Below are 12,767 nucleotides of genomic sequence, written 5' to 3'. Positions count from 1 at the left end.
CAGGTTTTAACAGGGAACTAAGGTTGGCCCTTGAATAGCACTGGGGGTTAGGGGTGCAGCCCCCATATGGTCGACAATCTGCATATAAATTCTGACCCCCCCCCCACAACTACTAATAGCCTACTGTGGACCAGAAACCTTAGTGATAACATAAACAATCGATTAATACTTATTTTGTATGTTCTGTGTATTATATGGAACTCTTTTTTTTTTTTTTATGTTTTATTTATTTTTGAGAGAGAGAGAGAGCATGAGCAGGGAAGGGCAGAGAGAGAGAGAGGGAGAGAGGATCCGAAGCAAGCTTTGTGCTGACAGCAGTGAGCCCAATGCGGGGCTGGAACTCACAGGCTGTGAGATCACAACCTGAGCTGAAGTCAGACGCTCAATCGACCGAGCCACCCAGGTGCTTCTATGTATTGTATTCTTTTTTTTTTTAATTTTTTTTTTCAACGTTTATTTATTTTTGGGACAGTGAGAGACAGAGCATGAACAGGGGAGGGGCAGAGAGAGGGAGACACAGAATCGGAAACAGGCTCCAGGCTCTGAGCCATCCGCCCAGAGCCCGACGCGGGGCTCGAACTCCCGGACCGCGAGATCGTGACCTGGCTGAAGTCGGACGCTTAACCGACTGCGCCACCCAGGCGCCCCACTATGTATTGTATTCTTATAATAAGCTAGAGAAAAGAACATCATGGGGATGCACCTAGTTGCCTCAGTCAGTAGAGCGTGTGACTCCTGAGCTTGGGGTCATGAGTTTAAGCCCCACATGGGGCATAGAACTTAATTTTAAAAAAGGAAAATTATAAGGAAGAGAAAATACATTTACAGTACTGTAAAAAATCTGCATGTAAGTGGACCTACACACAAACCCATGTTGTTCAAAGGTCAACTATAATTGAATTTAAGAAGCAGGATATTAAAGTTACATTCAAGATCAACCTTTAGAAATATAAGACTTGATTGTACAATTATAGCATACTGTTTAATGATGTTTATTTTTTTAAGTTTGTTTATTTTTGAGAGAGAGAGTAGGAGCAGGAAACAGACAGACAAGGAGAGAGAGAGAGAAAATCCCAAGCAAGCTCCACACTGTCAGTACAGAGCCCAGCATGGGGCTTGAACCCACAAACTGTGAGATCATGACCTGAGCCAAAACCAAGATTGACTGAGCCACCCAAGCATCTCATCACGTTTATTTTTTTTAAGTTTTTTAAATTTATTGTATGTGAGAGAGAGAGCAAATGGAAGGGGCAGAGAAGGGGGGAGAGAGAATCCCAAGCAGGCTCTGCACTGTCAGCACAGACCCCAATGCGGGGCTCGAACTCACGGACCATGAGAACATGACCTTAGCTGAAACCAAGAATCCGACACTTAACTGACTGAGCCACCCAGGCATCCCCTATCCTGTTTATGTTAAAAGCAAATTGGAACTGATAAATATGTTCTTGCAACCCTCCTATCAATTGTGATAGACCAGAAAGAAAATGTATTTACTCGGGTCTGTCCATCTGATTGATCCTAGGTCTTTGCAGGGTGCAGAACATCCCACTGGGTTAAGAAATGGTCTCTGTGCTTCTTGAGGGGATTTTCTCCCATCTTTGTCCAGGAAAGTTATGTCCAGGATCACCACATATAGCTGCACAGGTTGTACACTGAACAACTTGAGGGGTACCATTCATATCATAGTCTTTATGATTGGCAACCCCTTCAGTTGGGTATCACCTGAGTAAAATACCTGCTGTCACTCAGCCTTTTCTATGAGCCAAATAAAGTCCGTCTCCCTTGGAGGGTCTTAGGCTCTGACATGAGCAAAAACCAGACAAGACCTGTTCAGCATGGAGGCCTGAGGTCTCCAATTCAGATGCCAAAGTGATCACTTGGAAATATCTTTATTCCCCTTGCCTTTACTAGGGGATTCTCTGTTATTTTCTCCCCTAAGTTGGAGGTATCTCTAGAGGGCCTGGTTCCGGAACAAATCATCCCTTTTGGTTATAGTAGTAGGGAGAGGACTCAGTTCTGACACTCCCCAGGGTTCCTGCTCAGAGATGACAGGGGAGCCCTTGGCCGGTGCAGCAGAAATGGTAACGAGGCGCTGAGATCCAAGACTTCAGTGTCCCTCTCCCTCCCCAGGGGACAGAGGCCCAACTTCCAGCCTCAGTGTCGGATTCTTCCACCTCTTCCAGTCTGTCCCCCTGGCTTACCTATGTGGGCAGGCCACTTCTCGTGTTCCCCTACCTGTACTGCGACATGTGACACCTGTGCCCCATAGGGCTCCTGGGAGGGTCACGTGTGGGGAGCACTTAGCATCTGGCTCAGGGAAGATTGTGAAAGACCGGTTCCTTCTCTTTCCTCTCTTCCTTCATGCGGTCCGCCCATTGCCCAAAGCCCTTCCGTCCCCTGCCCTCTGTCGCCCTGTCTGGGGTCCCCCGTTCTGTGCTCAGCCCAGCTCAACTCCTCTTGCGGTTCCAGAAGATGACCAATGTCCCAACTGCCCTTCACAGAAAGAGGTGGGCACTGCCAGGCTGCGGTGGCTCTTCCAGCCAGAGGGAAAGGAGATGGGGCAGGACAGGCCTGGAGGGCTCCCGGGAAAGCTCCACAGGGGACGCTCAGCCCTCTTCCTCCGGCTGAAGGCCCCCGCTCTAAACTGCCCAGCTGGCACCCACGGGCTCTCTGGTCTTCTCATTGGTGAACCCCGGGCCCTGCACAACACAGCTTCTGAACCCAGGAACTGGTTCCCCGAGTTGCGGTCTCTCACCCTGCTCAGATTGTGTGCCAAAGCCAGGAGGAAAAGGACACTGCCGACCCCCCACCCCCACCCCCCTGGGGCCTCAGGCCACCTGGGGGCCAATGATGTGAAGGGAGCCACTTGGCCTGACTTCCTGCCCCTCCCCCACGGTTGGCCAGAGGCCCCAGGGCCGATGTCTGGCTCTTCTGCCACAGGCCACTCCTGTCCCCTGCTCTGTAGAACTGCTTTAGCGCCTACATTTGCTTAATCCCCCCTCGCCCAGGTGCTTCCTGTGACCCATAATGACGCTTAGTGGACAAAAGAGAACAGGGGCTCTCCTGGAGCAGGAGAGCAGCCCCAGCTTCCGCCCAGCCCACCGGCCTGACCTATTGCTGCTACTGCTGCTGCTGGGAATCCTGGTGCATGCTGGGAATCCAAGTGCATGCTGGGACTCCGGTCAGTTCCTCCATGCATTTTGGTTTCGCTTGGAACAGTTCCAACCTTGGAACTGTTGGTTTCTAGTCCGTGGTGTGCACTCCCCGAGAGGAAGGTAAGAACTCCGTTGGGAACAGAGAGACACCTGAGGACTCGAGCGCGTGGGAACCGGCCACCCACTGCACAAACCCAACTCTGATCCTGAAGACGTGTACTGTGCACCAGCTAGCAAAAAGGATCCACAAGAAAGTGTTCTTGACTCCTTAGGAGGGGACTGACTCTCAGGTCTAGGCTGCTGCTATGAGAGGCGAGAACTAATCCTGGAACATGTGCAAGACGCTGCTCACGTGGACGCCACCCGTGGATATGTCGGGTCCTGAAGGTGGTACAAACACAGCTGCACACACTGAGGCTTTGCCATGTATCGTGATGCCCCATGAGCCAGTGGCACCCATTCATTGAAGCATCTTATTGACCCCCTGGGAAGAAGAGCTTCATAAGACCTGTTAGCAAGTTCCCAGGGGAAGTACCCCAGAAAAAAACCAGCAGCGGCCTTTATGCTATGAACACGAAGAGAGTAAAAGATCCCCAGGTCTCTGGCTTCTCAGAAAGACACGGAAAAACTGGATTAGGAGATCCAGTCCTCACCTTGGCTACTGGATGAAAATTTGAGGCGAAGACCAATGACTTAACAGCTCAAGTCCCACAAAGAGGTTGGATCAGAAAGAACATCTTGGGCCCGAAGAACAGAAGGGAGGAAGAGTGTGCCTGGGAGGAATAAGCCTGCCGTACCTCAGGGTGATAGGTGGCCACTTACTAAGTGGCTCACCAACTCTATTTATTTATTTATTTATTTATTTATTTATTTGAATTAGAGAGAGATTGCAGGGGAGAGGGGCAGAGGGGGGGAGAGGGGGAGAGAGAGAGAGAGAATCTAAAGCAGGTTCCATGTTCAGCATGGATCCCAACGCGGGGCTTGATCCCACGACCCCAGGATCACGACCCAAGCTGAAATCAAGAGTCAGATGGTCAACCCACTGAGCCACTCAGGTGCCCCAGTGGCTCCCCAGCTTCAAACATTGGTTTCCCACTGGCCAGAATGGAGCCCCTCTAGAAACTGCAACTCACTGGAGGTGTCCACGTTCTAAGGCCCTAAGCTGGAAGGAACATGGGAAGATGTTGGGCTGGTTTCTCTTCCTCCAGTGAAGAGAATGATGCTGGCTTCATCTTTGTTAGATACTCTAGAATCTGATTTACTGAAGACAACGATGGTATCTGCAACCCCCCAAAACTGAAGGAGTCTCATGAGAATATCCCATGGTGCCGTTCTCTCCTGGCTCAGTACTCTGCAGACCACTTCTGGCTTTTTGTCCTCGTACTCCATGCATGGCCTTGCCCTCTTGCCTTGGTTCATAACTACAGAGAAGATAGGAAAAGAAAAGAGTTCTAACCAGACTTCAACAACTTGACCTCCAGGGTCCTCGCTCACCACCATGTTCTGAGCCGGTTCAGACCCCAAGGCCTCTTGAAATAGTCACCGGAGAAGGCATCTTGGAGGAGCCGTGCAACGGGTGTTTGCCTTCAGAAGCACCAGATCTCTTCACCACTGGGAAACCTGGCTGCGGTGCTCCCAGCTTGCCCGTCGAGAATCACACACATCCAGGAAAACCCTTGTTGGATCTTTGGCTCAGCGCTCCAATATGGCGGCAGCAGCAGCAGCAGCAGCAGCAACAGTTCTTAGGAAATCCAGCCACCCCTCCCAGGGCTCTGGAGAGCAGCAGGGCTGGCCACCCGTAAAGAACCTACAATGCTTTCAAAGCTGGAGTTGCTGGCAGGAGTCCTAATGGTGGCCCTTGGTTTCTTGCAGACATTGATGAGTGCCTCTCAAGCCCTTGTCTGAATGGAGCCACCTGCGTGGACGCCATCGACTCTTTCACATGCTTATGCCTTCCCAGCTACCGAGGGGACCTGTGTGAGATTGGTACGGCCGTCTCGGCTTCAGCTAATGTTACTAACTGCTGCACCCCCTCCTTCTCCTTCACCCTTCCCTTCTAACCACAGGCTCTGGGCCCTGGCTGGGGGCCCCCAAGCTCCCTCCAGACAGCCATTTCAGGGGCCACGACCGAGAAGTCTGCCTCACTCACTCCCACTCTTCCTGCTGTTCCTTGTGGCAACCCTCCTCCGGGGCATTGGCTGATCTGACCGCAGGAGAGACACGCAGGCCGGGCCAGCCTGCACTTTGGAAGGTGGGGCTCTGGGGGACCTTTAAAACACTAACCTTCTTCAGGGCTTCCAGACCTGCTGAGACCGCGTCGAGGTCGGTGCATGCATCAGACTAAGAGGACAGAGCTGATCCCGTGCCTTGGTCTTGAAGGAAGCTGTGGGTGGGAGTAATTAGTTGGTTCTCGCTCCAAATGACACCAAAGATCTTCCAGCAGTCATGAGCGTGCGTCTGCCCGCTGTATTGCCCGTGGGACCTCCGCGGCCCCTCCGTGGCCTCGGGAGCCACCATGCCACACTGGCCACGCCGCCTCTCTCTTCTGTGGCAAGAGCTATGTTCTGTCTGCCTGAGAGCTCCCGTGTCACCAGCAGGCTCAAGTCATGCTTGAGCAGGGACTGCTGCCCGTCACCTTGCCACCACCACCACGACAGCTGCCATGTCAGTCAGTGCCACTCCGTCCCATGCTTCCTTTCCCCCCACTCCCTCAAGGCAAAAGGCTGGCCAGAGACGACAGAGCCTCACTGCAAGGAGCAGGGGCTGAGTTTCCCCCTCCTGGGCCTTGCCAACCCCCTGCTCCTGCGCCTGGGCCGGGCTCTGCCAGGGGAGCTGTGTGCCCGGAACTTCCCAGGGCCGGCTGGAGCCCTCGGCTCTCTCGCCTCTGGTGCTCCTGGTCTGCCCCCTGCCCTCCAGGATCTCAGGGCCATCCCCACTCAGAAAGGGGGAGATGGGGCTTATAGTTACTAGTTGCAGTAACCCCCACAGAACTAGAAGCGTGCCGGGGTTCAAAACCATTTTCTATGACCCCTCAAGCTAAATGTCCCAGGAACTTCCAGAAAGCAGATGAAACTCCTGGGCAATCTCCCTTTGGTCCTAAGCAGGGTGAGGAGGAGTTTCGGATTGCATGTTCCTCGGAGGCACTGCTAAGGTTACAGGCCGGTGGAGGAGCTTAAGGCTTCTGGAAGAAAAGGCCCAGACCCTCTTCTTTCCCTGCCGCCTCCCACTCTCCACCTCCGCCCCAGGAAACTGGTGCATGGGGTCTTGGCCGGGGGGCTGGGAGGGAGGGGAGAGTCATAAGGCTTCTCTCCCCAGGGTGCCAAAATATTTGCGCAGAGGACAAGCATCTGGCGCGTCCTCACAGACAACAGCTCTTAGATGCCAGACCAGGAAAGGAGGTGCTCTGCCAGACTGGAGGCAGGGTCTCCACGGGGCTCTGCACTCTGGCGGGGCACAGAGACGGTGCCGGGTCGCCCAGCTAAGCCAAGCCAGGCTCCGTCTCTTCTCCCGGTTCAGTCCCGCGGGTGTTTCGTGGCTCGGCTCCTGGCCCTGCTGCTCCTTCCGGGCTCCCTGCAGTTCGGTCAGTGTCTCCCCAGAGCCACCATCCTGCATGCCCCGCACCCTCCCAGAGCAGCTGTGGCCTCCGGGTTTGCCTGCTCAGCTCGGCCCTCAGGCCTTCCAGCCCTGGAATGAGGTCTCTGGTCTCCCCCGGACGCCGAGCCACCTCTTTGCAGGCACCTTCTTTCCAGACCTTGGCCTCGCTCCATGGAGAAGCAGTTGGCTGCAGGGGACCGGTGACCTTCCCCCCAGCCCTCCCGCTGCTTGCCCTCTTCTCCTCAGGCTGCTGGCCTCTGCGTGTCCTCTCTTTCTGCCTTCCCCTGCGTGTCTGTCTTTCAGTCCTGCCAAGCACCCACCCCTCAGCCTAAGCCTCCTTGCCCTCAGGTCCCGGTCCCCCCCCCCATCCTGGGTCAGCCAGACTATCGGTAGCACCCAGTAAAGGAGGCTCCATTCGGCCTGAGGGGTTCCTGGCCCTGCACTTGGCCCCCAGGCCTGAGCAGCAGCCCTCCCCACCCCCAGGAGAAGGAGGAGGAGGGGGTCTTAGAATTCCCTCTGTCTGCTGGTGTGCTGGCTGCTGTTTAGCAACTGGCTCCTGAAGAGGAAGCAGGAGCCCTGACGCATAGCGCCTGCCAATCTCCCAGGTTTATAACACTCCCGCCAGGACCGATTTACGGCTACCAGTGAGATGTCGCTGGGGGCAGAGATGGGGGGACACACTCCCAAGAGCCGGCTCCTGCCCCTGCCTCCGTCCGTCCCCTCAGCCTGCTCCAAGATCTCCAAACGAGTCCCTTCCCCTGAACTCAGAACCCATTACTCACATAGGTTTGTGAGGAGAGAAGCTCCTCCCTCTTTTCACCTGCTCTCCAGAAATTAAATAAAAAGCCGGGGCCCCTGGGTCACGCACCCCGGGTTGGCTACCTCCTCCTCTGGGAAAGAGGCAGATATCCTGGGCGCAGCTCAGACCGACAGACTTAGAGCTTTGAGTCATCTTTAAACCCAAAGCAGACTGACTTCTGTCCCTCTGTCCCCACCCAAGGTGCCGTTTCACGCCCCCGGCGCTGCCTGCAGCTCCCTGCCTCCCTCACACACTCCCTATAGCTCCCTGCTTCCCTCCCCGGGGCTCCTGGGAGCCTCTGACCCATGTTGGGCCTCAACCTCAACACCTCCCACCTCGCCACCTCTTTTCTCCAGCCCTGCAGAGCAGAAAAGCTCTGGGGTGGGGTGGGGGTGGGGGGCGACATCAGGGAGAGAAAGGGTGGAGATGTGCCCAGAGGCTCTGGGGCTCCAGGGCCAGGCCTTCCTGGCTTCCAACTTCAACCTCATCCGTATGGGCCTCTCCCTTCAAGGACGGACACTGAAGGCCAGGTGGATGTAGGAATCTGGCGAAAGACTGGCGGCACTGGGCACGCCCAGTCGGCCCCGGGGCCTCTCTCTTCAAGCCCCCGACCTGTGTTGCAGACCAAGAGCTGTGTGAGGAGGGCTGGACCAAGTTCCAGGGCCACTGTTACCGCTACTTCCCCGACCGCGAGAGCTGGGTGGATGCGGAGAGCCGGTGTCGGGCACAGCAGTCACACCTGAGCAGCATTGTCACCCCGGAGGAGCAGGAGTTTGTCAACAGTGAGTGCGGCGGGGCCTCACCCGCCAGACGTCAGCAGACTTGGACCCAGAGAGGCCGCAGGGGTGGGAGGCGGGGGGGGGGGGGGGGGGGGGGGGGCGGTGCAGGGAGGGGCGGAAGGGTGTTTCCGCAACCAGGGCCACACCGGAAGCCCACCACGTGCCACGGTCAGTGCCAGACTAAGCCCGTGGCTGTCACCAGTCTTCACCAGCTTGGGTGGTGGCCGAAGTGCACTCCGGACATGCATGTGTGGAGAGCCTTGTCAGGGCCTTAGAAGTAGGTGTCATGCTCCCAGGAGCCCACCTACCCCCTGCCACCCCTCCATCCCCTCTGCCTCGGTTTCTCAGACACCCTCAGGGTGTCCAGCACCGTGCCCAATACCCACACCTCTCTCTAGACAACGCCCAAGACTACCAGTGGATCGGCCTGAACGACAGGACCATCGAAGGGGACTTCCGCTGGTCAGACGGACACTCCTTGGTGAGCCCCGGGAAGAGTTGGTGGCCCAGAGGAGGGGAGGGAGCAGAGACCCCCAGAGAGGGACATGGTCAGACCACATACACTCACTGAGCAGCTGCTGGGCTGGGAGCCCTGGGGGCAGGGACCGTGTATGGTTCATCTCTGCCTCTGGAGACCAGCCCAGGGCCGGGCAAGTCGAGTGAACACCGACCTGGGAAGAGGGGGACGAGGAGGGCAATGATGGAATGAAGGCACGCCACCAGAAGGGCCATGTGGAAGCTTTAGAGGGCTCCCTTGCCCGCAGAGGACTCGAGTCTGCCCGAGGAGGCGGGCAGACGGAAAGCAATATAGATGCCAAATAGACAGTACACGTAGTCAGTGCTGCAGGTCAGCCGAGGACATCAAGGAAGGCTCCCTGGAAGAGGTGAACGGCCACAGAGCCATGTCTCTACCGCCCAATCCTACCTAAGCGAGGCAGCAGTGAGACCAGCCCCTGCCGGAGGGGGAGCGGCACGGGCTCATGGTGAGGGACTGAGAAGAAGGCGGTGTCAAGCTCCTGCCTTATCCTCACCCCTGCCCCCCTCCACCCCACCCCCGGCAGCAATTTGAGAACTGGCGCCCCAACCAGCCGGACAACTTCTTCGTCAGCGGAGAAGACTGCGTGGTGATGATCTGGCACGAGAAGGGAGAGTGGAATGACGTTCCCTGCAACTACTACCTGCCCTTCACGTGTAAAAAGGGCACAGGTGAGCAGCCACCTGGGAGGGGTCCGGCCTGGTTGGAGTCCAGACTTTTGGCTCCTGCCATGGGACCTGGGGGGAGTCCCCCTGTCTCCTGGCTGCTGATGGCCCTTCACTGCCGACCTGGGGGGTCTAGTGTCTCAGGGCCAAAGACAAGAGCAGGTCCACTCCTAGGGACCGTTGACAGGGACAGGTGATGGTCACAGGCTAGAGGACAGACCAGCCCCTACACACACACACACACACACACACGCAGTCCCCTGGGCACCAGCACAAGAAAGTCACCCACGATGGCACGTGGGTGGGGAGCCCCATTCTCTTTGGTTGTCGGGCCCCTTCCTCAGCTCAGAGTCTGGGGGTATTAGAGGTGCTGGTAGAACACGCTCCTCCTTTCCGTCCCTCTTCCCTATACTGGCTGTTTTCTTTCTTTCTTTCTTTTTAATGTTTATTTATTTTTGAGAGAGAGAGAGGGAGACAGAGGTTCTGAAGCGGGCTCTGTGCTGACACCAGAGACCCTGATGCGGGGCTTGAACTCACGAACCGTGAGATCACAACCTGAGCCACCCAGGTGCCCTCCTATACCGGCCGTTTTCGTAAAGAAGTCGCAGAAGATCTGCCTGGCTTTCCCCGCCTTTCCCACCTTTCTCCGTCCCTGTTGTCTTTTCCTCGCCCCCTCAAGACCCTCCTTCTATTCCCACCCTGCTGGTCTAAATCACTGAGAACCCCAGACATTATAACCAGTGGTTTCCAGATTCTCGGCACGCCGTGAAAATGCCCCTTTGCCGGCCACCAGGGCTGGTGGCCGGGTGTCCAGGCTCAGTGCCCCTTCCTTGGGCTCTGGGCTGTCTCATCGCAGCCACAGGGGACCATGCGGGCTCATCACTGGCCTGAGTCCCTCTGAGAGCTCTTTCTCAAGGGTGTTTGCCCCTCAGTGGCCTGTGGAGACCCCCCGGTGGTGGAGCACGCCAGGACCTTCGGGCAGAAGAAGGACCGGTACGAGATCAATTCCCTGGTTCGGTACCAGTGCACTGAGGGCTTTGTCCAGCGCCATGTGCCCACCATCCGGTGCCAGCCCAGCGGGCACTGGGAGGAGCCTCGGATCACCTGCACAGACCGTGAGCACCGCCCCTCTCCACCCTCGCCAGGCACAGCGTTAGATCCTGCCCCCCGTCCTCCTTTCTGTTCCGGCAGCACAGCAGCAGCTGGCCCTCGCCTGGGGATCCTGAACACCAGCTGTCTGCACCATCCCTGGGCTCAATCACACTCTCCCCCCCCCCCCCCCGCCCTCAGGGAGGGCTCACTTTCCGGCGAGGATGAAGGAAAGCGCAGGTGGCCCGCTCTCCCTTCTGACAGCACCTCAAAGCCCCTTTAGCCCAAGTTGGTGCCAAGAAAAAATCAAAACCAGAGAGCGGGGAGGTCAGGTTGCCTCCTCGAGCCCATGCTTTCCGCGGGGAGGGGAGGCGACAGAGAAGGGGCGAGCGGGGAGGGGTGAGGCCGGCCCAGCTCCCTTCCAAGCGGTCAAGATTCCCCCGTCTCCCTTTCACTGCAGCCTCCACGTACAAGCGCAGACTACAGAAGCGGAGCTCACGGCCCGCCCGGAGGAGCCGCCCCAGCACTGCCCACTGAAAGCATCCCGGACGCGCCCAGGATGCTGAGCCCAGGAGCCTCGCCAGGCTGACATCCCACACGGATGGGGTCCTCTTCTTGTCGCTTTCTGTCATATAAGGAATTCCATTAAAGAAGGAAAAAAACAAATCCCACATTGTGTATGCACCCACCCAGCTCCCCCACCCCCTCCCAAATCGCCAGAACTGCATCTGATTTTCCCCCCAGTGCCAAAGCCAAGCGAACGTATTGTAACCCGTGGACTGAGTTTAGAGACATTTCTTCAATCTCCCGTTGTGCCTTTCCAGGGACCAGCGCAGGGACAGGGGGAGAAGGGGAGGGGTTAAGTTAAATAAAGAAGATTATTTTTTGTTTCCTGACTTTATCCAAGAGCAGTGCAATCGTTGGTTCTTTCACCTCCAGGGAGAGCTAGGGAGGAGGGAGGGAGGGAGGGGCACAAAGAACTGGAGCCCAAACCGCAGCTGAATGTATTGGATGAGGACCCAGGAGGGCCACACCATCTGCATCCAGGAGGGAGAAGCCTGGGAGAGAGGGGGCGGGTTCCGCCGAGGGTGAGGGGGCAGGAGAGAGCCATGGAGGGATCTTCCGCTGCGTGGGGGCCAGGGTCCCTCCCAGGGTCCCTCTTCCAGCGTCCTCCCACCCGGGTCTGCCACCAGAGCAGGTGTCGATCTCGGCAGGGCTGGGTGGGGGGGCACTTCCTTCCCAGGGGGAGTGCCCCCCACCCCCTCCCCCCCCTCCCCCACCCCCGGGACTGTGCAGGCACCAGAGTTCCGTGCACCTATTTATATTTTTGAAAACGAGATTATGATAATTATAATAATAAAGACATTGGAAGAGATCTATTTCTTTTCTTTTCCCTTCTTTTTTTTTTTTTAAGAGAAGGCAACCAGGGTCTGAGGACCACCGAAGGGGCTCTTAAGGAACGGAGGCAGTCGGGACGCGTTTTGAGCAAATGATCCCGAGTTGGGTGAATCTTGTCTGTTCAGAAGGCCTGGAATAGTCACACCTGTTGTGCTCTATTTTTGTGAGGGTGCCTGTACGTTCGGTGGATGGTGCGTGTGTGAGAAAGCCAACGGATGCTGTGTGTGGATTTGCAAGCTGGCACGTGGTCAAAGGACCATGACCATTAACTCACTTGAGTTAATGAGACACCTGGTCACTTTGCATAGTTTGGTTCTTTGATGGCACACTGCTCACACAGGAGTTGGTGGGTAGAGTAAGTCAAGAGCAGAGGCAAAATCAGGATTTATGAGAGGGAACAAAAACAGTTGACGAAAGCCTGGAAACGGTGAATCTTTGCCTACACGTAGTTGCGGTTAGCTAGTTAGCTGGCCACCGGCAAAAAGGTCTGGGCATCCTGCCCTTAAGTAGGCTGTAGGATATCAACGAAAACGATTTCTTTTTTTTTTTTTTTTAACGTTTTATTTATTTTTGAGACAGGGAGAGACAGAGCATGAACAGGGGAGGGTCAGAGAGAGGGTGACACAGAATCTATGCAGGCTCAAATTTGAAAACCACAGACATAGTGGTGGGCTCGAACCCACGGACCGTGAGATCATGACCTGAGCCAAAGTCGGCCGCTTAACCGACTGAGCCACCCAGGCGCCCCTCAAT

At 56.2% G+C, this 12,767-nt stretch overlaps 1 protein-coding gene across 4 annotated transcripts in view; it reads left to right on the top strand.

Moving 5' to 3' along the window:
• Window positions 1–11,995, top strand: part of ACAN (aggrecan) — a 68,769-nt gene extending 56,774 nt beyond the window's left edge. For 3 of the 4 annotated variants that reach the window (XM_045448688.1, XM_045448686.1, XM_045448689.1), the window contains 6 exons: window positions 5,028–5,141; window positions 8,172–8,330; window positions 8,726–8,808; window positions 9,389–9,533; window positions 10,460–10,642; window positions 11,077–11,995. In XM_045448688.1, the coding sequence (XP_045304644.1) occupies window positions 5,028–5,141; window positions 8,172–8,330; window positions 8,726–8,808; window positions 9,389–9,533; window positions 10,460–10,642; window positions 11,077–11,153 (761 nt within the window). In that variant the 3' untranslated portion in view covers window positions 11,154–11,995. The remainder of the gene's footprint in view (window positions 1–5,027; window positions 5,142–8,171; window positions 8,331–8,725; window positions 8,809–9,388; window positions 9,534–10,459; window positions 10,643–11,076) is intronic. The other variant, XM_045448687.1, reaches the window with a different exon arrangement.
• The last annotated feature ends 772 nt before the right edge of the window (window positions 11,996–12,767 follow it).

Source organism: Leopardus geoffroyi, chromosome B3 (assembly GCF_018350155.1).
Source record: "Leopardus geoffroyi isolate Oge1 chromosome B3, O.geoffroyi_Oge1_pat1.0, whole genome shotgun sequence".
Classification (NCBI taxonomy): domain Eukaryota; kingdom Metazoa; phylum Chordata; class Mammalia; order Carnivora; family Felidae; genus Leopardus; species Leopardus geoffroyi.
This window is presented reverse-complemented; position numbering and strand designations above follow the sequence as displayed.